The sequence below is a fragment of the Bubalus bubalis genome, chromosome 8, assembly GCF_019923935.1.
Source record: "Bubalus bubalis isolate 160015118507 breed Murrah chromosome 8, NDDB_SH_1, whole genome shotgun sequence".
NCBI classification, from domain to species: domain Eukaryota; kingdom Metazoa; phylum Chordata; class Mammalia; order Artiodactyla; family Bovidae; genus Bubalus; species Bubalus bubalis.
This window is the reverse complement of record NC_059164.1, coordinates 6,967,908-6,994,018: the sequence shown is the minus strand read 5'-3', so window position 1 is coordinate 6,994,018 and position 26,111 is coordinate 6,967,908. Positions and strand designations below refer to the sequence as shown.

The window sequence follows — 26,111 nt, the reverse complement described above, 5'->3', positions numbered from 1 at the left end:
CTATGAACATTAATGTATATATTTTATCAGACATATGTATTCAGGTCTATTGAGTGTATAACCAGAAGTGGAATACTGGGTTGTATAGCTAGGTATCTAAGCGTAGCATTTGAGAAACTGCCAAACTGTTTTCCAAAGCAGCTACATCATTCCTGGTAGTCATATACGAGGGTTCCAATTTCTCTACCTCCTCACCAACATTTGCCATGTTTCTTGTTTTTTATTATGGCCATCCTTTGGGGTGTGAACTGTATGTTATTATGGCTTTGATTTGTGTTTCTCTAATGACTAATGATGCTGACAACTTTTTCTATGTTTATTGGTTATTTGGAGAAGGGAATGGCAACCCACCCCAGTGTTCTTGCCTGGAGAATCCCAGGGATGGGGGAGCCTGGTAGGCTGCCGTCTGTGGGGTCGCACAGAGTCGGACACGACTAAAGCGACTTAGCAGCAGCAGCAGCAGTACATCTTCTTTGAAGAAATATACATTCAGATCCTTTGAACATTTTTCAAATTGGGTCACTTTTTAAAAATTATTGAGTAGTATGAGTTGTTTACATTCTAGAGTCAGCCCATTATTAGATATATGATTTACAAAAACTTTCTCCAGTTGCATGGGTTATCTTTTATATTCTTTTTTTTTTAATTTAATTTTATTTTTAAACTTTACATAATTCTTTTAGTTTTGCCAAATATCATTCTTGATAGTGTTTTGAAACACAAAAAAATTAAATTTCAGTTTTATGCAATTTATCTTTTTTGTATTTTTTCAGATTCATTGTGGTATAATTCATAAAATTTTAATATGTTTAAAGTGCATATGGTGATGACTTGATATATAATATATAATGTGGAAAGATTTCTCTCATCTACTTAAAGAATTCATATATTACACACTGATTTTGAATCCTGAAGTTTTACTGAATTTGGTGATTCATTCTAACAGTTTTTTTTTTTTTTCAGTAGAGTCTGGATAGATGCTGTCTTTTCTATTGTTGCTTATCCTTTTTGTGTCATATCTAGGAATTATTGCTTTCTCCAAGATCAGGAAGATTCAGGCATATGTTTCCTTCTAGGAGTGTCATAATTTTGGTTCCTATGTTTAAGTTTTTTTTTAAATCAATTGTGAGTTGATTTTTACATATGGGGTGAGGTATGGATCTAATTTTTTGCTGTACAATAATTACAGTATTCCCTTATAAATTTTTTTATTTCTGTAAGTTTAATACTAATGCCTCTTGTTTAGTTTAATACTAATGTCTCCTCTTTAATTTTGATTTCAATAATTTGAATCTTCTCTCCTTTTTCTTTGGTCGGTCTAGCCTGTGGATCCTCTTGTGTTTTTTCAAAGAACCAACATTTTGTTTTGTTGATTTTCCCTATAATTTTTCATATTCATTTTTTGTTGTGATTTTATATTTTTCCCTTCAGATTGCTTTAGATTTAGCTTGCTGTAATTTTTTCTAATTTCTTACTGGGAATGTTAGGTTATTGTTTTGAAACTGACTTTCTATCATATATATATTGCAACTGTTTCTTTCCCTATATGTACTCCTTTAGATGAATCTCATAAATTTTTATATGTTTTATATTTATTCTAGTCATCTCAAAATATTTTCTAGTTTTCCTTCTTTGGCATATCATTTTCTTGGGAGCATGTCATTTAAATTTTACATATTTGTGGTCCTCTCAAATTTCCTTCTTTTTCTATTTCTAATTTCATTCTATTGTAGTCAGAAAGTGTATATTGATTTTTTTAATAAGCTCACAAATATTCTATCTGGAAAATGTTTTAAGAGCATCAGAAAGGAATGTCCATCTGCTGTTGTGGGTGAGGAATTCTATAAAAGTCTCTTGGTCCAGTTGGTTATAGTGTTGTTCAGGTTCTCTGTTTCCTTCTTGATTTTTCTGTCTGATTTTCCTATCCATTATCAGATGTGATATTCTGAAGATTCCAACTTTTATTGTTAAATTGTTTCTTCTTTACTTCTGTCAGTTTTTCCTCATGTATTCTGGGGCTCTGTTCTAAGGTAAAAACATGTTAATATTTGTTACATTTTCCCAAGGAATTGAGGCTTTTATTATTATGTGCTTTTCTGTGTGTCTATGAAGTTTTATACTACAATTTATTTTGTCTGATACTGGTATAGCCACTTCAAAATGCTTTTGGATACCGTTTGCATAGTATATCTTTAAAAAATTTGTTGTAAAACACACACAGCATAAACTTCACCATCGTGACAATTTTTAGGAGTACAGTTCAGTATTAAGCTATGAAAAGTTGTGGAAGAAACTTAAATGCATATTACTAAGTAAAACAAGCCCATCTGAAAGGACTATATATCTGTGTAATTTCAACTCTATGGTGATCTGTAAGAGTCAGAGCTATGGAGACAATGAAAGATCAGTGGTTTCCAGGGAAGATGGAGAGAGGGGTGGTGAGGCTGAGCACAGACTTTAGGGCAGCGAAGCTGGCCTGTGTGCTTCTTTGGGTACCTGACATCATGACTCTGACAAAGCCCACAGAATGTTCAACTCAAAAGGCAAGCCCCAGGGTGGATTGTGGACATTTGTTAATAGGAGTATCAGTCAGTTTTAACACATGTGCCATAGCAATGAAGATGATAATTGGAGGGGGGTGGTTCTAGGTGACCTCCTTCATCTTCCTGTACTTTCTATTCCACTTTCCCATAAACCTAAACCACTCTAAAAATTAAACCGATTAGTTAAAAAGGTAATAACCTCCTCTCTTCCTTTTTTATATTGTCAATTTATCTTTGTACGAAAGTGTTAAAGAATGAAAACAACGGTAGACTTGTATGGGCCACATAAAGGTGTTAGAACTGGTTCTGTAGTCAGTTCAAGGCAGTGGTGCCTTGCAAGGTTTAGTTTTAACATCTACAAAATGGAAAGTGGTGATTAAAAAAGAAGGTGAGGGGCTGGAGGGACAGGGAAATGAGGCATGACTCATACATGCATGTTGATCTAAAACAGATAGAATAAATAGACTGCTGGTTATTTTTCCAGCAAGGATGGGTTTGGGGGATCATCAAAGAAATTATGATTTGGGGTCTGCAACCATGGCAATGCATTGGCAAGTCCCCCTGTAAAAATGCAGAAAAGCTTTTATAGAATGGAAGGCAGGGTGGGTGGAGCAGTCACAAGGAGCCTGCCGCTGACTTTCCGTTGGCTGAGTCCAGGCCAGAAGAGAGGAAGTCTTTCCTCTGCCTGTGGGCCCTGCTGCTGACACAGGGCTTGAGAGCTCCTGGTCTCCTATGTATGTTAGCCACCTAGTCATGTCTCAGTCGGTGACCCCATGGACTGTAGCCCACCAGGCTCCTCTGTCTATGGAGTTCTCCAGGCAAGAATACTGGAGTGAATAGCCATTCCCTTCTCCAGGGGATCTTTCCAACTCAGGGATCGATCCCAGGTCTCCCACATTGCAGACAGATTTTTTTTACCATCTGAGCCACCTCAACTAACTTTGTTTGACTAAAGTTTCTGTTTCTTTATTTTAAATATACCAATAATTATCAGGTTACTTTGAGGATATTGGAAATGTTCTAGAACTAGATGTTAATAGTAATGATGATTGCATAGAATGCTTTTAATATTCCACTAAATTTTATACTTAAAATGTAAAATGGCTAAAATGGTAAATTTTGTATAATGTCTTTTACCACCACGAAAAATAAAAAAGAGGGTAGAAAAAAAGTTATTGAGTGAAATTTTTCCAGAGGCAATGGTTCAAAACAAAACCTGATGTTACATATTGAAATAAAAAATTCTAATATGCCAGTAAATTTGCTGAAAAAGATACACACCACTGTATGTCTTGTGAAATCTCTTAAATACACTGATAAAGAAAATTCCTAAGAGTGATTGAACAGATGAACATATTTTCTAAAGAGTAGCAAAAATCAGGCTGAAATAAACTTTTGCTATTTGAAATTTAGGGAAAAATTTTACACAAAACCAAATTTTCTTGCATTGTTTACTTGTTACCAGGTACCTGTACCACTTAAATACAGATTAAAACATTCAGTCAGTTCAGTTCAGTCACTCAGTCATGTCCAACTCTTTGCGACCCCATGGACTGCAGCACACCAGGCCTCCCTGTCCATCACCAACTCCCACAGTTTACTCAAACTCATGTCCATTGAGTCAGTCATGCCATCCAACCATCTCATCCTCTATCGTCCCCTTCTTCTCTCGCCTTCAATCTTTCCCAGCATTGGAGTCTTTTCAAATGAGTCAGTTCTTCGCATCAGGTGGCCAAAGTATTGGAGTTTCAGCTTCAGCATCAGTCCTTCCAATGAATATTCAGGACTGATTTCCTTTAGGATGGACTGGTTGGATCTCCTTGCAGTCTAAGGGACTCTCAAGAGTCTTCTCCAACACCACAGTTCAAAAGCATCAATTCTTCTGCACTCAGCTTTCTTTATGGTCCAACTCCCACATCCATACATGACTACTGAAAAACCGTAGCCTTGACTAGACGGACCTTTGTTTTGCAAAGTAATGTTTCTGCTTTTTAATATGCTGTCTGCTGCTGCTAAGTCACTTCAGTCGTGTCCGACTCTGTGTGACCCCATAGATGGCCTCCTACCAGGCTCCTCTGTCCCTGGGATTCTCCAGGCAAGAACACTGGAGTGGGTTGCCATTTCCTTCTCCTGTCTAGGTTGGTCATAACTTTTCTTCTGACGAGTAAGCATCTTTTATTTCATGGCTGCAGTCACTATCTGCAGTGATTTTGGAGCCCCCCAAAATAAGGTCAGCCACTGTTTCCACTGTTTCCCCATCTATTTGCCATGAAGTGATGGGACCAGATGCCATGATCTTCGTTTTCTGAATGTTGAGCTTTAAGCCAACTTTTTCACTCTCCTTTCACTTTCATCAAGAAGCTCTTTAGTTCTTCTTCACCCTTCCATAAGGGTGGTATCATCTGCGTATATGAGGTTATTGATATTTCTCCCAGCAGTCTTGAATCCAGCTTATGCTTCCTCCAGCCCAGCATTTCTCATGATGTACTCTGCATATAAGTTAAATAAGCAGGGTGATAATATACAGCCTTGACATACTCCTTTTTCTATTTGGAACCAGTCTGTTGTTTCATGTCCAGTTCTAACTGTTGCTTCCTGACCTGCATACAGGTTTCTCAAGAGGCAGGTCAGGTGCTCTGGTATTCCCATCCCTTTCAGAATTTTCCACAGTTTATTGTGATCCACACAGTCAAAGGCTTTGGCATAGTCAATAAAGCAGAAATAGATGTTTTTTTTGAACTCTCTTGCTTTTTCGATGATCCAGCAGATGTTGGCAATTTGATCTCTGGTTCCTCTGCCTTTTCTAAAACCAGCTTGAACATCTGGAAGTTCATGGTTCATGTATTGTTGAAGCCTGACATGGAGAATTTTGAACATTACTTTACTAGCATGTGAGATGAGTGCAATTCTATGGTAGTTTTAACATTCTTTTGGCATTGCCTTTATTTGGGATCGGAATGAAAACTGATCTTTTCCAGTCCTGTGGCCACTGCTGAGTTGTCCAAATTTGCTGGCATATTGAGTGCAGCACTTCCACAGCATCATCTTTCAGGATTTGAAATAGCTCAACTGGAATTCCATTACCTCCACTAGCATTGTTCATAGTGATACTTCCTAAGGCCCACTTGACTTCGCATTCCAGGATGTCTGGCTCTAGGTGAGAGATCACGCCATCGTGATTATCTGTGTAATGAAGATCTTTTTTGTACAGTTCTTCTGTGTATTCTTGCCACCTCTTCTTAATATCTTCTGCTTCTGTTAGGTCCATACCATTTCTGTTCTTTATTGAGCCCATCTTTGCATGAAATGTTCCCTTGGTATGTCTAACTTTCTTGATGAGATCTCTAGACTTTCCCCATTCTATTGTTTTCCTCTATTTCTTTGCACTGATCACTGAGGAAGGCTTTCTTGTCTCTCCTTTCTATTCTTTGGAACTCTGTATTCAAATGGGTATATCTTTCCTTTTCTCCTTTGCTTTTCACTTTTCTTCTTTTCACAGCTATTTTTAAGGCCTTCTCAGATGGCCATTTTGCTTTTTTAGTCATTGAATGACTAGATTCACTGTTTTTTTTTTTTTTTTTAATGAAAGATGCTCATAACAGCTTCTGTAGTAGTCATAATTTCTCAGCAAGTTTTTCTTTACATAATGTTCCATTTTAAAATGTAAATTTTCCTTTCTGAAGTGTTCTCAGAAAAATTTATTAGACTTTATGATTCTATCTATGTAAAAATGCATAGAAAGACGTCAATGTTTCATGTTAAATGTGATCACATTTGAGTAGTTTAAAAATGTCCATAATGAATATCTATTAATAATAAAATTAGAATAAAACAGGAGCTCTTTTCCTTTGAGTAAGTACAGTTTTGTATAATCCTCAGCAAGTACTCGTGGAGCATTGCTACACTTAAAGGATTAGCATGAGAATATCAATGGTTGATATTACCTGAGGGCTGAGACCATGAATTTGGCCTCTATTTTTCTGTATGTTCAATCAGATATATATTATTGCTATCATAAAAGTGATTTAAAAAATGTGATACTGAGTGATAGCCTCACCATGGATTTATTAGATCTTCATATAAATTGTTTTGGTTGGGGGAATAATAGCTGTGATGGCCATTTATGGAGCAGCAGGCATTGTTGCCAAACCCCTCGGGAATTTGACTTTGGAGGCCAGTGGTATTTGATCACAGAAGTTCCACTGGGGAAACAGACTCTTGGAGGGCACAAACAAAACCTTGTGTGCAGCCAGATGATGCTGGGAAGCTCTGTGCCTTATGCCTGTTCTTTGACATCCAGAGCATTCGTGGCATTAGAGCTAGGTCTGTCCTAGCCACACATGGACTGCTACTAGTTCATTGAACCCATTTATACTAAGTTAATTAATTGAATTAGACAAACTGCAACAGGGCTTCCCAGGTGGTGCTAGTGGTAAAGAGCCTGCCTGTCAAGTCAGAAGACCTTAGGATGTGGGTTTGATCCCTGGGTCAGGAAGATCCCCTGGAGGAGAGCTTGGCAACCCACTGCAGTATTCTTGCCCGGAGAATCCCACGGACAGAGGAGCCTGGAGGGCTGCAACCCATAGGGTCACAAAGAGTTGGACACGACTGAGGTGACTTAGCACGCACTTAGTACCCAGCACCAACTGTCACAAGCTTGTGATCGATGAGCCAGTGTTAAGAAATGGGTGATGTTTGTCCAGAAAGTTGGATCTTCTGTATGCTGCTGCTTCTCTTGGCAGAGAGGACGTGAATCTGTCTCTTGCCGGTGCAGCCGGCATCCGCGTTGGCTACTGTCCGCAGCAGGACGCCCTGGACGAGCTCCTGACGGGCTGGGAGCACCTGCACTACTACTGCTGCCTCCATGGGATTCCAAAGCAGTCCATCCCCAAGGTAAGAGCCTCCTGGGGCTTCCTGGAAGAGGGGCCAGCTGAGGAGTGCGTGGCAGCACCCCGGGTCCTAGGCGAGCTCTCTCAGCCTGTGATGAGGATCTGCAGTGTCAGGTTAAGTGTCCCTGAAATATATTTCCAGTATTGTCACACTGAAGTTAACACAGATATGAAGTTAACACAGATATTCATGATGTATATTTAGAATAGGTCCCTGCCCAGAGAAGAAGCCGTGGGTAGGAGTGAAAGCCCACAGCCATCTGCAATCTTGTTTCCTATAGGACCCCCTCCCCCACCAAGCATCATTTACATTTAGTGGGCTGTTAATTTATAGTGAAGAGCAAATAGCATAGATTTGGATCCCAGGGCCTGTGGAGAAGGACTTAGCTCATGTGTGGACTTGGTGGGTGGATGGAAAGGATGACTTCCTGTTGAGGGGGCTGCCAGCCACATGCCTGGGCACCTTTCTGGAGGGTTCTGCATCTCCTTTCTGGGGGGTCCAGGGGGCAGATGTGTGGGGGGAGCCACAGAGTCCCCCTTCCCTTCGGGGCTGAGGGAGTGGGTGCCACTGAGAGAATCAGAAGCATCTGCCCTTCTGTCGCTTCCAGCTGTGGCCAGCGAGGCGGAGCTGACAGTCTTTACTGACAGCTCAGGCCAGGGGGCCTCAGACTGGCAGTGGTTTTACCTCCTCTGCACCTCACTGTGGAGGCTGTGGGGTGCTGCTTGCCTGTCTAGATTCTGAAGTTGGAGCAGAAATAAGGGGCGTGTGGGATGCATTTTCAATGAGCTTCTGCAGGAGATGGAGCAATCATGGGGTTCCCAGGAGACAAACCCACAGCCATCTCCTTCACCAGCCCATGAAAATTCATTCTCTGTGCTGCCGTGCCGTGCTGCAGCCTTCCTTTCTTATTTATGCTCTGTGACTCTAAGTGAAACCAGAATGAAATCTTTCCATGTCCCTAGAGGGGTGCTAGTCCACTCACCCACCTCCCGTCTCAATAAAGCAAAGACACGTGTCCGCCCAAAGGACCCAGCTCACCACAGTTTAAGCAGCTCTTGACATCCAGAGCTAGTTGCTGGCTCAGCCTTTAATGGGTGTTCATCTCCGCCAGCTCCCCTGGCTGGTTTCTGATTAAAGAGGTGGATGCTTGGCGAGCGCTCAATGCTAGCTCCCCTGTTGTCCCGGGGAGGCGGGGGAAGCACGCCCCTTGAAAGCATTCTTGTTAAAACAGTGAAGCTTGCTGTCTTCCAGAGCAATCGCTTCTGATCCTCAGCTGTCTTGCGAGCTCGCTGTGCTGAGCGCCTCCACAGAGAAAAGTTATCTTAATGGTCGCCAATTAGGAACTGGCTTCATTTCTTTCATGAAATGGCAAGTGATTTTTGCAGATAGAATCGCTGCTTGCTCAGAGGTTTCTAAGATGTCAGCACATGTGTTCCGAGAGGAATTAGCTCCCCTGATGACAAATTCCCCTCTCCTGTAAATTTTAGAAATATGTGAAATATAGAAGAGGCTGTCTGGTCCAATGCACTCATCACTACATGACCAGAAGGGATTTTGATAAAAGAGCAGAAAACAATAGTTCTCTTATTGTGGGCAAGGCACTGTTCTGTTTTACAACCACCATGGGAGCTGTGCAGGGTGTATTCCTCATTTCAGAATTGGGATGAGATGGTGAGATAGCGTCACTGACTCATTGGACATAAATTTGAGCAAACTCTGGAAAAGAGAGGACAGAGGAGCCTCCCATGCTGCAGTCCATGGGGTCTCAAAGAGTTGGACATGGCTTAGTGCCTGAACACAGGATAGGAAGCCGCCCAAACCAGTGGCTGGAATGTGGGTGGTTTGTTTTGAGGGCAGATGGACTGGCTCCAGAGTGTGGGTTCTCGGCACATTTGGGTGGCTGGCTGATCAGGTGGAGTTTCCAGTGCCCCGAATGGCTCGGTCTGCTTTTCCACACCCCGTGAGTGGCTGAAGGAGGGAAACCTCATGAGGTCATGGCAAGGCTCCTCTGACGGGGAGCTGTTCTGGGTTTCAGGACTCCCAGATCTGGTAGGAGGCTCTCCTGGTGTCTGCGCTGTACTGGGCCCTCTCCACCTGTCCTCGCTGTGGCACGACGCGCACCCTTGTGTCTTCTGTGATTGTGGAGGCAGAGCCCCCCTGGCTCTGGGGAAGGCCCGCCCCCAAGCGTCCCCCCACCTGCTGCTGCCACCGTGCTCCAGGGTCCTTGCTCATGTCCAGCTTGGGGTCTCCAGCGTGTGGTTGTATCACCCATTTCCGTGACCTTCCAGAAGTTCAAATTGTTAAGAAAAGGATGCTGTCTTCATTCAGCTTGGATTTAGGCTCAGCAGATTGATGTAATCATTTAAATTTTTTCCCCCATTGTCCACACTGCATAGTTTTGGACTGTATCCATGTCTGAGCCTGAATTCAGTTAATCTAATTTTTTAAAACTTAGGTAAAGTTATAACAAAATGATTATAACATGGTCTGGATTGCTAGAGACACATGTAAGAAAATTTCAGAGTTAGAGTCATATTCACAACACCAAACCACACTGCCCATGGGATGGGGCTGGGATTTCTGTATTTTAATTTTCCCTGGAATAGATGAGGTAGGCCCTTAGCCATCTCTTCTTTGTTAATACTGGCAGACACTAATCAGGGAAAAAACCCTATTGCATCTTTCTACTTATCTTCTCCACAGATATCACTTGTCTCCCCAAGTTTTCTTCTATTCCCAGTTTTGTTAGAAGGAGCTAGACATTATAAAACAAGAGGGACAGGAGCCAGAAGGAAATAGAGGATCAGAAGGAAGGCATTCTGCCTTAAGCCCTTCACTCCCTTGTTCCACTTAACACTTCATTTTGATCTTTTAATCTCATGAAACATTTCAATGTGGTTATTGACACATAAGCTAGTGGAAACATTTTGGCTTTGGAATCAATTGGATGGATGGATGAATCTCTGGGCAATTTATTTTGATTCAAATAATATTTATAGAAGTTCCATTTAAAGATGATTAGAGATTGAGGCGATAAAGTGAATAATCCCAAATTCTTGCCTTAAGTGCAGTACAATTTCTAGAATTTATGCCAAGGAAATATCTAGCAGCAGAGAGATCCCATTAACTATTGACATTTTGCTGTTTAGATGGCATTTTGCGACCACAGTGACTAAGGTGTTACTTTTGCCATTATTTTGACAAGAGTACTGAGTGCAGGAAGGACTGCAACAGAACACTTCTTATTAGACCATTTTCAGCTATTTTTCTGAAAACATGACATTCTGAATGTGAATCAAACTAATATGTCCATTCCTGTATATTCTGGATTCTTTGCTGTGGTTACCCAGTCCAGAATTTGAAGGTTGCAACACTTAACCTTTTGTGAAATTGGAAAAGCATGACACATGTTTCCTGATTTCATAAAAACTCTCAGTATTAGTTTGGTAGGTTTATTCAGAAGTTCTCTTATCCGGCAGTGCATTTTCTACAGCAACAGGCTGTACTTTTGTGCTTGTCTTATTTCATTTTTCTGCTTATAAGCTTTCATTTAGGTCTTACTAGCCTTTAAATGAACTTCCCTGTTGGCTCGGATGATAAAGAATCTGCCTGTAATGCAGGAGACCCATATTCGATCCCTGGGTTGGAAAGAGCCCCTGGAGAAGGGAATGTCTACCCACTCCAGTATTCTTGCCCGGAAAATTCCATGGACAGAGGAGTCTATGAATAAGGAGAATGGGCATGAAATAAAATTTATTTCTGATACATATGTGTATTTCCAGTCTCTTTGGCATGATTTTTATGGATCTAAAAATAACCTAAAAATATCACTTTCCCACCAGCTGCCCCAGAGCTGGTGGCACCGCCTTCCAGGAGGAGGAAGCTTCCCAGCAGGCTCTGCCTTCCCAGTTTCCTCCTTTTCACGTGAACAGAGCCTCTTCTTCCAAGAAGCCTCTTTGGCTGTCTTCTTTCATTTTCTATGTGAACGCCTGCTTGTGGACTGGTCTTATTCTCTGGAAGACCCTCTCTGATTCCAGCCATCATATCTCTGTCTCCCTCTCACAGGACTGCCTTTCACACTTCTGTCTGTTGTGAATCATTTGTTTTGTTTGAACAACTTTTTACTTACTTCATTCATTTACTTTATGTTAGGGGCTTCCTAGGTGGTGCTAGTGGTAAAGAACCCACTTGCCAATGCAAGAGATGTAAGAGATGGGAGTTCAATCCATGGGTCAGGAAGATCCCCTGGATGGGTACATGGCAACCCACTCCATATTCTTGCCTGGAGAATCCCATGGACAGAAGCGCCTGGTGGGCTACAGTCCATGGGGTTGCAAAGAGCTGGATATAGCTGAAGTGACTTAGCACACAGGCACTTTATGTTAATTGGAATTATTATACTTAATGGCGCTATGGAAAGGGATAGTACCTCTAAACCTATCTGGGAAAACGATGGCATTTCCAAGATGAACAAACTACTGACTGAGATGTTATTCTTTGCCAGATCTCAGGGGATTTAAGACCATCCTCTGGAATCTCTGGGGCCTTGAAATCTTCACCTCCTTGAATTAACTGTTTCACAACTAGACCAGTCATGGAGACTCTTAATTTTTTCTGGGTCATTTCGAGGCTGTACAAATAAAGTGAAATAGCAGTTGATCTTGAAAAGTGAAAATATTACTTGTTTTGTCCTGTCGGACTCTTTGCGACCCCATGGACTGTAGACCACCAGGCTCCTCTGTCCGTGGGATTTTCTAGGAAAGAATACTGGAGTAGGTAGCCATTCCCTTCCCCAGGGGATCTTCCTGACCCAGATCTCCTGCATTGCAGGTGGATTTTTTTGCTGAGTTATTGGGGAAGCCCCAGTTTATGTTAAGGAGTTTTTATTGGGTGGCCTAAATATTATCCTAATCTTAGAAGTTCTTAATATTTCATCATTGCAATTACCACTGTTATTATTACTATCCCAACTTTTATGCATTTATCAAAAAAAAGTGTATGTATGAGTTTAAAACTGTGCTCTATTGGGTTATTTAGAACACACACTTATTAGCTCACCCCCAGAGTCCTACAGAGGTTTTCCCACTTCTCTGATATTTGAATTGAGATACGATTTTGACCAGTTCAGTTACATGATGATATTGAAAGAAACAAATCTATGTTAATACTTCTAGGATCACAATAGTTAAATAAAATTGTTTACAACATTTTAAAATCATTGAAAGCACACGTTTCTTCATCTTGGCCCCCAGAGGAGCCAGCGCAGCCAGGAATCAGACAGAAAGAGTGTGAAGCAGCTAAGGTGGTGGGGGGAAGCTGTTTTCTGCTGGGAGGGAAGGAAAGGATCTGGGGCTTTTAGGAGATATAAAAGTGTGACGGGCTGCAAGGTGGAGGGGGAAGAGGAGCGGTGACCGTGCCTGAAATACCGGGGGCTGGGATGCCCCTTGGGGCTGGAGGTGCTCTGGTGATAGGCAGTCAGCATCCTCTGGACCTGATCAGAGGGTGCTCAGTGGTTGCAGATAAACAGGACACCCGCTCTTCTTCTTTCTAAACTGAACCAGGAGTACAGTCTCTAGGGAAGAGTCTTCCTTTCTTGGCATACTGAAGGCTCCCGCTTGCTCCTCTGTCCCCTGAAGCTTCCTCTCCTCAGGTTTTGCCCCCCTCAGCTCCATCTTTGTCCTTGCTTGGCTCACCTGTGTTTGCTCACCTCAGCATGGAAGTGTGTCTGACCCACGCTGGACCCACGTTGATGGCCCTTGCTGCTCCCTGAGTCTAAGCCTGAGCTCAGGGTTCTGGCCATCAATTCCGCAACTCATAGGCTCAGAAAACCCAGCTCTGTCCAGGGGGGCTCCTGCCTGTTCATTCCCAGCATCCCTGTGTCATGGGGGGTTGTTCAGGAGCAGGGCTGAGTGTGGGTGTGGGCAGGGCAGGAGGCAGCAGGGCTCCAGGCCCAGAAACAGGTGTCGGGGGGGCCCTTGGTGAATGGGGTGCCCTTACAGAGAGCTCCTCTCTTCCAGGTGGCTGGGGACCTCGTGAGACGCCTCCACCTAGAAGCCCATGTGGACAAACCCGTGGCCACCTACAGTGGGGGCACCAAGAGGAAGCTGTCCACAGCCCTGGCCCTGCTGGGGAAACCTGACCTTCTCTTACTGGTGAGTAGTGGATGGAGCAGTGACATGCCAGTGTCTCCAAATAAAATGCTTTGATCTATCAGAGGTCCTCCAGGGAGGATGTTCAAAATTTGCAATGTCACATTTCTGAACTAATAAATGTTTTGCCCTGAATCAACATTTTCCAAACAGAATCTATAATACCATTGGAATTTTACTGAGACAAAGCAGAGTCTTTGGAGTCCCTTTTATTTATCCAGTTGAAGATTCCATAAAATCTTAACACTAAAGACAATATTTTTAAAAGAATACCAGAGCCCACTTGTAATCTGAAATCCAAAGCACGCCTGTCCTCTGTCCTGTTGCTTTAAGTCTTCTCCTGCAGATACGATGGTCAGAGCTATAGGGACTCTGTGGTGAATCTGAGGGTGGGGGTCTTGGGGAAGGAAGAACCTGCGGGGGAGGGGAGGGCGTCCAGCAGGAGAGCAGAGTACAGACAGTGGGTCTGAGACAGGGCCACCTATCATCCACGTGGGCACTGAAATTAATCCAGTTCGGCTGGAGAGAAGCATGAGTTAGAGGTGGCCCAGGTGTCAATAAACAGAGCCACTTGTTTTGCATTTCAAAAATAGCTAAGAGTAGTATCATTTAAATAATAAAAAGAAGTCATTATTTGCGGGCCATAGACTGGATTCTAACCATTAGAGGACCTCCCAGGGTTTTGCACTGAAAGGACATTTGAGGAACATGGAACAGTATGGGAGACAGAAGACAGCCTTTCTTTGCCCGTTCTTGTTTGTTCAGTGGAGGCAGCGTTTCAGTGGGGGGACTTAAGGGAGATTCAGAAGACCTGCGTTGAAGAAAGGGCCCCATCGTGGAGTGTCTTCTGGAATCTGAGCTGGATTCTCCTCTTACTTGCACTAAGCTTGCTTTTTCCTAAGGTCCGGAATCAAAGACGACTGTGTAATCCATCTTCTGAAACCGGGTAACCAAAGCTTACGGTTGCGTGATTTTGCAGTTTGCAGAAGGCCTTTTCCTTACAAGAGGAGAGGCCGGCTTGCCTTAAAGCATTCCCGGCGGGGCTGTTCCCTGCCTTCAGCAGGATCCTCCGCTCAGCCTTGCCCTCCATATCCTGCATTGGCTGGGACTTTGGTCCTCGATCCCACTCTCAGCTCGCTAGGTCTCCAGTGCTTGGGCGGTGACCTGGGTTGGGGCTCACAAGTCCTGTGCATGTTTCCTCCTCATCTGAAGTGGTCCTTGACGACAGTGTGTGTCTTTCGGAGTCCTTGAAGTCACCCTTGAAATCCTCCACGTGAAGCGTTAGTGGCGGGGGTGACTGTGAGTGTGTGCATCTGGCAGAGGAGGTGTGCTGAAGGACGCTCAGCATCCTCCCCAGAGACAGGTCAAGTGTCCCCCTGCGGACACTTGTGTGGAAACGTGGAGTGATGCCTCCGACTCTCTCAGGGAACAGTGGCCAATCACGCCTTCCACTTAGTTGGTTTATAACTATTCACCGTGTCACGTGATTTTGGGGCAGTTGATGACCTCAGCTCTTAAGAACAATATGTTTGGTACTCCCTGACCACAAGAGCACAGAAATGCATCAGGCAGCCTACACACAGCTCTCTCTAAAGGGGCTCAGATAAGAAGTGCTTGGGTGTTTGTTGAAGGAGGAAGCTTCAGGTTTAAAAGAGATTTCACTGTCCTTGATGTTGTGAAACCAATGAAGCCTGTTTCTGCTCTTGTATATCTTCTAGGGTAGATGCTTCTGGTATTATAAAGAGGTTGGGGTGCATCAGGGCAGGCCCACCTCCCCAGGATTCCAAGGGGAGCCCAGCAGACTTGAGGGGTGCTGGTGCCTGCTCAGCATAGCGCGTGGGCTTGGATTTCCCCCAGCCTGCACCCTTGCGCCGGGGAGCGTGTTCCCGTGTGGCTTCTCCCCCTCCCCTCACCCTCTGTTCTCTCTCCTTCAGGACGAGCCCAGCTCAGGCATGGACCCCTGCTCCAAGCGGCACCTGTGGGAGGCACTGAGGAAGGAGGCTGAGGAGGGCTGTGCTGTGGTCCTGAGCTCCCACAGGTGAGCCCAGTGGCTCCCCAACCGAGTGCAGTGCCCCCACACAGCACTGCCACACAGATGCCATGTGCCACCCCTGACGGAGGTCGGGACACTGACCAGGCCGTTCCCCCGGTGCGTGGCCCGGCTGGGACTCTGCAGCCAGTGGGCCCTCACTCACCACACTCTGTCTGTCCGTCAGTCACATCTAAAGAGCCAGGCATCCTCCTCAGGCCCTTCTGCGACCAGTTTCAGCCCCTTTATTCCAGCATGAGAATTAGCTGAAATGAAAACTCAGCACATTTCTATATAGGGTCTCGTACTTTCTTCCTCACAGAATTAGTCTTGTAGTGAGATTTTCACATCGTTGGCTTTTTTTTGGCTTTATGCTGCACTGTTCCAGGATGCAGAGGGACGCAGTTCTTAGGTTTCCTAAACTCACGGAGGGAGAGTGAACACAATGATTTGGCTCATCAGCATTCTTTTAAAATTTATTATTTTGTTTAACTTTTATTGGATATAGTTGATTTACAATGTTGTGTTAGTTTCTCTTGTACAGCAAAGTGAATCGGTTATATGTACATATACGCCCTCTTGTTCAGATTCTTTTCCCATAAAGGTCTTCACAGAGTACTGGGTAGAGTTCCCGGTGCTCTACATTAGAGCCTTACTGGTGATCTGTTTTATACATGGCACTGTATGTCCTATAGTGGAGATCAGGCTTTAGAGTTTAGACGTGGTTTCTTCTGACTTGGAAGTCAAATATGCCAGGAGCAAAATGTTAGCAACGGTGAAGGATCTGGGATTCTTCCTTACTTGCAAGCTTACAGATCTGGTGTATGGGCTTCCTGGATGCTTCCAGAAGACAGGAGACTCATGAATCAGAGAGAACCAACCTGCATCAGCAAAGTCATCTGGTCTCCTGAGCCTGGGTCACCCCAGGGATGCCAAAGGCTCAGACAGAGACCTGTGGGCACAGGAGAGACACATGGACCTGGGGACCCTCTGCCTTATTGCAGCTGACAAGCCAGCCAGCTCTGCCTCTGGGGGCGGAGGGCCCTCATTATGCGAGGTTGCTCGTGCAAACACAGCTGTGAGCAAAGGCCCAGGTCAAGACCAGCCGGGAGCTTGCAGCCTGGGGATTCTTAACCAGACCTGTGAGGGAGGAGGGGCCCTGAGGAGTGTCCCCCAAATTTCCTGAATGGATAAGTCTGAGCCGGACTGAGTGGCCTGCTCCTTGTTGCTAGAAGTGAAACACAAAGCCAGCCCATCACTCAAGATGGGAGGTCTCCGAGGGGGTCCTGGGAGACACTGCCGACGACTGCAGCAGTGTCAGTTCCTGGAAAAATAACACCAGGCGCTGTCAATCCAGGCACACAGACCCATGGCGGGAATGCTATTACTAGAACGAACTCCCCTGGGAGGGCTGGGGGCCGCCCTCGGGTCCAGGTGGAGTCGACCCTCATCGGGGAGGGATGCTGTTCACACCACTGTTCCCTCTTTGTGTTTTTTTAGCTTACACTCGCTCAGTGATGGGCTTCCCAGGTGGCTCAGTGGGAAAGAATCTACCTGCCAAGCAGGAGACCTGAGTTCAATCCCTGGGTCAGGAAGATCGCCTTGAGAAGGAAATGGCAGCTGACTCCAACATGCTTCCCTGTAGCATCCCATGGACAGCGGCATGCGATAGCCCATAGTGTTGCAGAGAGCCAGGCACAACTGAGCAACTGAATGGCACAGCAGCACTCAGTGATGCTGTGCCTGCTGCCCGACTTTCCTGAATTTTTTACTGTTAGACCTCATGCTCCATAGCCCAGTCATGTCCTACTCTTTATGACCCTGTGGACCCACCAGGCTCCTCTGTCCATGGCATTCTCCAGGCAAGGGTACTGGAGTGGGTTGCCACCTCCTCCTCCAGGGAATCTTCCTATCCTAGGGATTGAACCCAGGTCTCCTGCATCTCTTGCATTGGCAGGTGGATTCTTTACTGCTGGGCCAGCAGGGAAGCCCTTGCTGTCAGACTACCCACTGCCATTTAAAAAAAGGTTCTTTGAGGTGTGATTTATGTACCATGTGATTTCTCCACTTTAAGTGCACCTTCCTGTGTGTTTTTCGTCAGCGCAGTCCTGTGCCTCGTCATCAAGACCCAGTTCAGGGCATCTCCATCGCTTTGGAGGGTTCTCACTTCACCCCCGTCCACTGCGGTCTCTCTGTCTCCATCAATGTGCCTTTCCTGGATGTTCCATCCCCATGGAGTCATGTGACCTGTGATCGTTTGTTTGTGACTCTGTCACTTGTCCTCTGAGAGTCACCACTCGGCACCCAGCAGTGAGCTGTGTCCCCTGGGCAGCAGGACACTGCTTGCTGCCCACTCCGCCGTCCTGGCGCTTTGGATGGTTCCCACACTCGGCTGTTCAGTGCAGAGTGCTGTCAACAGCTGCACACACGTCTTTGTCCAGACACACGTTTCTAGTTCTCTCAGCGGTCTTTTTCTGGGTTGTACGGTAACTTGTGTTCAGCACTTTAGAAAGCTGCAGAGCTGTTCTCCAAAGTGTCAATTATCTTTTAATCCCAGGAACACTGATGGAAGTTTCCAGGATCTCCAGGCTGCCATGAACACTGCTGGTCTTCCTGTTTGTAACCGTCCTGGTGATGTGTGGTTTTAACTCACATTTTTGGAACGAACATCTCTCCTCGCTGTCTGTTCACCTGCGTTGCTTCTTTTTTATATTATTATTTTTTTTATTTTATTTTATTTTTAAACTTTACAGAATTGTATTAGTTTTGCCAAATATCAAAGTGGATCCGCCACAGGTATATAAGAAGCCAGCCGCTAACAGCTCCGCTGCTCCCTGGATGTCTTGAGTTTTGTCTGGCTCTCTCCAGATTTCTCAGTGCCTTTCAACAGCTTGACTTTGATGTGTTTGGATGTAGATCTGTGTGTGTTCTAGCTGGGTTTTGTTCATGTTTCTTGCAGTGAGCAGCTCCTGATGCTTCTGTCTAGTTGTTTTTTTCAACTTTGTTTTCATTTTTTGAAGCCTGGATGTTTCTGGAGCCACGCTGTTTTTGTCCAGGCGAGTTGCCAGTTAGAGCCTTTGCTGGACTCTGGAGAAGGAAATGGCAACCCACTGCAGTATTCTTGCCTGGAGAATCCCATGGACAGAGGAGGCTGGTGGGCTGCTATCCATAGGGTCGCACAAAGTCGGACACGACTGAAGCAACTTAGCATGCATACATTGGAGAAGGAAATGGCAACCCACTCCAGTATTCTTGCCTGGAGAATCCCAGGGACAGAGGAGCCTGGCGGGCTGCCATCCATGGGGTTGCACAGAGTCAGACACCACTGAATCAACTTAGCAGCAGCAGCAGCAGGTCTACAAGGATTCAGTCTCTGCTGTCACCTGAATGTGGTCAAGGCGGGGCTCTCCCAGCTCAGGCCATTTTCTAGTCGGCCTGGTTTTGTCTTTCCTGGTCCCTCTAGTCTGTGTAGGGTGCACGTGGATGGTGGGCATAAAGCCTCTGGGCTCACGTGGTGTGGGTGGCTGGCCTGGACTTCTCCAACCTCTAGTGCTGTACACGGAGCCTCACGGGCTCCGCGCGTGACACAGCCGCAGGCCAGATGCTGGGCTGCTGGCCCTTCTTGCTTGTGGAGTCTACAGTGGGACAGGGCTGACAGGTGTGGGCTCTGCCCCACCCTGCACAGGGCACGCATCCTTCCACAGGGCAGAGAAGCTGCCGATGCTCATGGCCTGGCCCCCTGCTAGGAGCTGCCTGTTGCAAGCCAGGATGCCATAGCCCGTCCCCCTTCTTACCCTGGCTCAGCAGTTTGTCAACTGTAACTGTTTCTCTTATTGTCCTATGCTTTTGGTCAATTTCCAGAATTCTGAAACATATCATTTTTGTTCAGTTTCTCCGGTTTCTTAATTGTCTTTTGAACATGACTGCCCTTGGCAGTATGGCTGTTAGCTGAAAGTCCTGAGTATGCTTTTTTTTTTTTTGGTCTTTTTTCATTTTCTATTCAGAAAATAAAATGTTACATCAAAGTAAGATAAATTTGGCAAATCCCTTGCTTTATCATAATACATTCCTGCTTCCAGTGACCATCTTTCTCTGCCAGTCCTGGGAACTCTGATTTCTATTGTCATTCTGCCAGTACTTAGATCCCCTAAGCTCTAAGATTGGGAACTCAGGTGTCACGTTAAAAGGTCTTTATAATTCTCATGTAACATATAATTATTGCAGACAGCTCTCAGAAAGACCAAATATCACTGTAATTTCTTTTTTATATCCTCCTGTTCATTTGGTCTCACATTAATGATGTATCTTTATTTCCAAAAATCTGTCTGTAGTCACACAACACGAAGGTCTAAATGACTGACAATGAAGAGCAAGGCAGCCTTGGATTGATTCCCTGATTCTAGGAAGGCTCTGAAGTAGAGTTTCCTTTTAATTAGGAGTCCATCTCCCCCCTCTCCAAGTCCTTATCCTATGGGACTGTGGTGGAGAGCAGGGGTAGGGCACAAAAGTAGGAGTGCTGGGTCCTGATTTACGTTTTATGAGGAATTAAAATCAGCCCGACCAAGAGGGCCAGAACTGCTCCCTCCTCACTCATCAGACACTGACCTGAGAAGTTCACCATAGGATGTCCACTGTATACAAATGAGTTCCATTCTGAGAACACATTTGTAAGTTCAATTTGTTTATAAGTCCGAAAAGTTAGCCTAGGTACCCAACTAACACAATCAGGTCTGTAGTACTATACTATATAAGTTTATATAACTTTTCGCATGAATAATAAACAAAAATCACAAAAATAAAACATTTTTAATCTTACAGTACAGTACCTTGAAAAGTACAGTAAGGCCAGCTACATCACCACTGCGTTTACACTTGCTCCTGGACATCCAGGGCTTGAAAGAAACATGCTGCGCTGCCGTACTGTATCCAGCACTGTGTGGTACACGAAAGCACAGTCGTGTGTAGAGGATGCGTGCATGTGACAGTGTATGCAGACACGTGAGCTCACTTACATGATTGGACATGTGAACGCATGTTCGTGTCTTTGAAAGTTTTTGACTTGAAGGTTTGTCTGTAGGGGATTTACCGTATAAATACTTAAAGCTCTGAGTCACCTGACCCAGTTCTGTCCCCATCTGCTTAATCACCAAAAATAAACAGCATAGTGTTTATGTTTGAATGAATGGTCAGAGATTCCTTTCATTGTGTAGAACCTTGACTCTGTGTATCCTTCCTGATGCTGAAGACCATCAGCATTTCAAATCTCTGCCTCTGGGTCAAGACTCTATAGAATCCCAAGTTTCTAGAGCATAGTTGTTTGATAGCAGATACTCAGGCAATTGGAAACTGCGAGTCGTTATTCTGCGGCCTGAATTAATATCAGTTGTTGTTGGGGTCTTGTGTTTAGGAAGGTCATATAGAAGTGACTAGATATTCTATCACTTTAATTAGAGACCTACTGCTGCTGCTGCTAAGTCACTTCAGTCATGTCTGACTCTGTGTGACCCCATAGACGGCAGCCCACCAGTCTTCCCCGTCCCTGGGATTCTCCAGGCAAGAACATTGGAGTGGGTTGCCATTTCCTTCTCCAATGCATGAAAGTGAAAAGTGAAAGTGAAGTCACTCAGTCGTGTCCGACCCTCAGCGATCTCATGGACTGCAGCCTTCCAGGCTCCTCCACCCATGGGATTTTCCAGGCAAGAGTACTGGGGTGGGGTGCCATTGTCTTTTCTGAGACACCTACTATGCACTCATAATAAAAAATGATATGGTTATTTTAAACTGAAATTAATTAGGAAACATAGAGAAAGATAACATCTGCACATAAAATATATAAAGCATACTTGGGATGTGAATAGCCCCGAGACTTCATGTTAAGCTACTGTAACAAAGACCCCAAATGACAGTGACCCAGACCAGACAAACATTCTCAGTTCACACTGGGGGGCTGTGTCAGAGCCAAGGGTCATCCAAGGACTCATATTCTTTCCACCAAGTCACTCACTCTTTATCTTCAGTGTTGAGTTGACTCAGTAGCTGTATCCACATCGCAGCTTATGGGAAGTGGAAAGATCCAAAACCCAGGGCAAGTGGCTTGCCCACTTCAGTGTGACTCATAATTTGTCCTTCACACTGACCTGTTTGGCCGCGTGTCCACCTGTGGCTGCATGGAAGGCTGACCAGTATAATCTTGATAAGAACGTACACTGACCCGACGAGCACACTGTTTTATGTCCATTCCCCAGCAGGAAAACTACCATACTTTCTTTAGAATTTGTACAATACAACACGGTAGAAGAAGGAAAGAAATTCCACCAGTAACTTCACTTTTCAGGTATTTGATAGTCATACTTTTTTTGTGCTTTTCCTTACTATTTTTTTTAAACATATATGTGCAGTTTTCCTAACATGCATTGTCATTTTACCATTGCTAAATCATTACCTTTTCCATATCCAATTAATTGACTTTGGAAACCCTCATTTCAGTGGCTGATGCACATATGGATATACCCTCATTTATGTTTCTGTATTATTCTATTGTGGAACCTGTTTCTAGATTTTTTACAGTTATAAATAAGTTGTTATATGCATTCATATTTTCTGTATTTCTTTGCTAAGGTGAGTCCCTAGGAAAGGAATTTTTGGCAAATTGTTTTTCACCAAGGTATGCCAATGTTTTATTCCCAACAGTCATATATACACTGACCTGTTTAAAATTATTGAGAGAGTGTCTAACTTTGGGAGTATTTTTTTGGATCTATTTATTGTTTTTATTCACATAGGAGATGGAGGGAAGAAGAATTTTTGTCTGTAACACACACAGGTATATGTGACAAATGCCTGTCAGGCTAGAAAATAGTTTTAAGATCACTTATCTGATGGTTTCGTTTGTAATTTATTGGTATGTTTATTACCCATAAATGATTTTTTTGAAAAGTCTATATATTATTTGCCCTTTCTCTCTTGAGTTTTTGTTTATTTTTACAGTAGTATATATGAGTTCTGTGGGCTCCTGAGGTGGCACTCATGGTAAAGAATCTGCCTACAAATGCCAGAGACATGAGTCACAGGTTCGATCCCTGTGACTCCTTTCTTGCCATCAGGAAGATGCCCTGGAGGAGAGCCTGGCATTCCACTCCGCTATTCTTGCCTGGAGAATCCCAGGGACAGAGGAGCCTGGCGGGCTACAGTCCATGGGGTCGCAAAGAGTCAGACACGGCTGAAGCAACTTAGCACACACACACGAGTTCTTTATAATAAGTGCATCAAATATTACCCTTTGTGTTTGTTGAAGGTTTTTAAATGTTAGTTTGCTGTGTTTTGACATACTTATTAGAAGTTTGTAGCTTTTCATTGTCAAGTACATAAAACTTCCCTTCACAGTTTATTCCACTGCTCTTATGCTTGGAGTCATGTTCCATGCTCCAGTCTGTATTTAAAATACTAATGTCTCATCTGCACTGTCATATTTTGTTCCAAAGATCTTTCTTGTAATTCCTTAGCATACTGTCTGTTTTTAATTATTTAAGAAAATGTTAATATTTTCTGGAATGAGTCTTATTTTACTTCTCTTCTTGTTTGACCTTTTTCTACCTCTCTCTAAATAGTGTTAAAGTATATTTTTTAAATTGTTTTCAATTTTTCTTGTGGGGAGTGATAAACTTTTGATCAGTATTATACTAAATTCTTCTTAAAATGTATATTATACTTTTATATATTTAGAATGATATAATTGTAAATTTTAAATCTTGATAACATACTTCATATCAACATAAAATTAAATTATATTACAAGCTAAGTTATAGTTATAAATTACATTGTTATTTTTTTATATATAATATACTATATTAAAGTATGACTTTTGTTTTTACAAAATTTATTTTATACTTGTTACATTTTATACTTACATTATATTATTTATATTATAATGATTTTTTAACAATTTCTCATTTAAACTGTATTTGTTCTTTTCCCTCTTTCTGATATATCTTCCCACTGATTCAAAATTTCATTTTCCATCAGTAAATCTTTCTTTTCATAAGATTTCCACATGTTTATGAAGGTCTTTCTGATCTATTTTGCATTTTTGTGCTATTGCTAAAAGGTTTTCTCCTATATATTCAGTAACAGTTTTTCCTAGTATATGGAAAGACTACTATATTTTGGTTAATCGTGTAGTTGGCCATGTAAATGAAGCCTTAACCATTTCCAGAGTGCTGTTTTGAGCTCTGCGAGGTTCCTATATGGAAAGTCAGCTGATTTTCAATAATGGCATGTCTCTCCTTGCCCATCCCCCTGTTGATTCAAGCCTTGAGTCTGGGGCTGCGGCTCACCCCTGGTCTTGTCTCCCACAGCATGGAGGAGTGCGAGGCTGTGTGCACAAGGCTTGCCATCTTGGTCCACGGCAGCTTTCGATGCCTGGGTTCCCCACAGCACATCAAAAACAGGTGCGTGCCATCTTTTCATTTAGATGTCTGCTGTGAATTTGTAGTTGGACCCATTATAACCAGGGGGGGCACTAGGGTTGGCATGGTGCAGGCCCCTCAAGGCCTGGGAGGGGAGACAGAGGCTGCGATGGGAAGGGTGTGTGTGAAACACCATCACTGGGGGTGCCCACTTTCAGCCCCACAGAGCCCAGCGTTTCCCCGCAAGGTCTTCTGCCCCCAAGGACACCCACTCTCATTGTGGTGACATTGGGAGGGTTCGAAATACCACTGCAGAGTCAAGATGAAATGGGACCAAAAGCATCCTCACGGATACACAAAACCTCATGGAAAGATGTACTGACATATCCCTCACCCAGAGCGGGTCAGTAACCTGTGCTGCACTTGGAGAAAGACCCCATGGATTTAGGGTGGTGAAAGATGGTTCTTGTAGTTGCTTCCTAGTTCAGCTAATAAACTAGAGACTTTGTGCTTTAATAGCTTAGATTTATTCCTTGGTTAATTGTCTTTTTTTCCATTTACTCTTTGGAATATTAATGATTCTATAATCAAGTTGTATGAGTGTTTTTAGGTATTCATATAACTTAAAAAAAAATTCAGTGTTGCCTAAGCTGTTTTCAAAGTTTATAAGGCATGCCACAATTTTATTGTGTTTTACTTGACTGCGCTTCACAGATACTGCATTTTTTTCAAGTTGAAGGTTTGTGGCCACCCTGCACTGACTAAGTCAGTTGGTACCATTTTCCCAACAGCATTTGCCCACTTTCTGTCTTTGTGTCACATTTGGGTAATTCTTGCAGTATTTCAGACCCTCCATTAACAAAAAGATTATGAGTCACTGAAGACTTAGATGATAGCATTTTTTTTTTAGCAAAATCTTTTTAAAATTAAGATATGTACATTTTTGGGCTTCCATGGTGGCTCAGACAGTAAAGAGTCTGCCTGCAGTGCGGAAGACTCAGGTTCGATCCCTGGGTTGGGAAGATCCCCTGGAGAAGGAAATGGGAACCCACTCTAGTATTCTTGCCTGGAGAATCCCATGAATGGAGCCTAGCAGGCTGCAGTCCATGGGGTCGCAAAGAGTTGGACATGACTGAGTGACTTCACATCACATGTACATTTTTAGACATAATGCTATTGTACACTTAATAGACAACAGTATAGCATAATTTTATATGCACTGAGAAGCCCCCCAAATCATGTAACCCCTGTAATTGTGGTATTTGCTGGATTGTGGTGGCCTAAACCAAACCTGCAGTGTCTCCAAGGTCTGCCTGTCATTTCTTTTAAATGTGTTGTTTAATCTGTCCCTTTTGACCTAGAGTAATTTATCCATGTATGTTGATAAATCTCTTTTATTTATTCAATGTTTTTAAATTTGGAATTCCAAAGCAGAGATTTGTTAAATTTGTAACAAATTTGTAAATTTATATATTAGGTCGAAATATTTTTATTCTATGGAGAAAATAACAATGAATGCTTGGATTGAGACGCTGAGTTGGGAAGTAGATCGCTGTTTTCCAGTGGCTCAGAGTTGGGGCACTGCTTGTCTGTCCTGCTTACTCTCACTTCAGGTCAATCCCTCATCAGATAGCCTGCTGGAAACTTCTCTCAGAATGTGCTCTGCTCACCTTTAATAAGGATCATCAAAAGAAAAATAATATTTCACGCTCCCTCACCTTTATGAATGCCCACATAAAGTTTTACAGCCCTTGCCCGATTGCTGGGTGATGTATGTCTGAGTTTGGCTTCTTGCCCTTCAGGAGGTCTCCTGACCTCGCTGGAAGTGGCAGTGAGTAAGGTCCCTGGAGGAGCATCCTCTCCCCGCTTCGGTCTGCGTGCTCTCACCTGCTGCTGAGTTTCAGGTCTGATAATGTGTAATATGTCACTCAGATGGTAAAGAATCTGCCTGCAATGCAGGAGACCTGGGTTCAATCCCTGGATTGGGAAGATCCCCTGGAGAAGGGAATGGCAATCCACTCCAGTATCCTTGCCTGGACCATTCCATGCCCAGAGGAGCCTGGTGGGCTACAGTCCAGGGGTCACAGAGAGTGAG

At 43.6% G+C, this 26,111-nt stretch overlaps 1 protein-coding gene across 1 annotated transcript in view; it reads left to right on the top strand.

Moving 5' to 3' along the window:
* The window catches only part of LOC102406543 (ATP-binding cassette sub-family A member 13), a 206,996-nt gene extending 181,141 nt beyond the window's left edge, over positions 1-25,855 (top strand). The window contains exons 19-23 of the mRNA XM_025291966.3: positions 7,286-7,436; positions 13,451-13,585; positions 15,517-15,620; positions 23,966-24,058; positions 25,819-25,855. Of these exons, the coding sequence (XP_025147751.3) occupies positions 7,286-7,436; positions 13,451-13,585; positions 15,517-15,620; positions 23,966-24,058; positions 25,819-25,855 (520 nt within the window). The remainder of the gene's footprint in view (positions 1-7,285; positions 7,437-13,450; positions 13,586-15,516; positions 15,621-23,965; positions 24,059-25,818) is intronic.
* Positions 25,856-26,111: the final 256 nt, after the last annotated feature.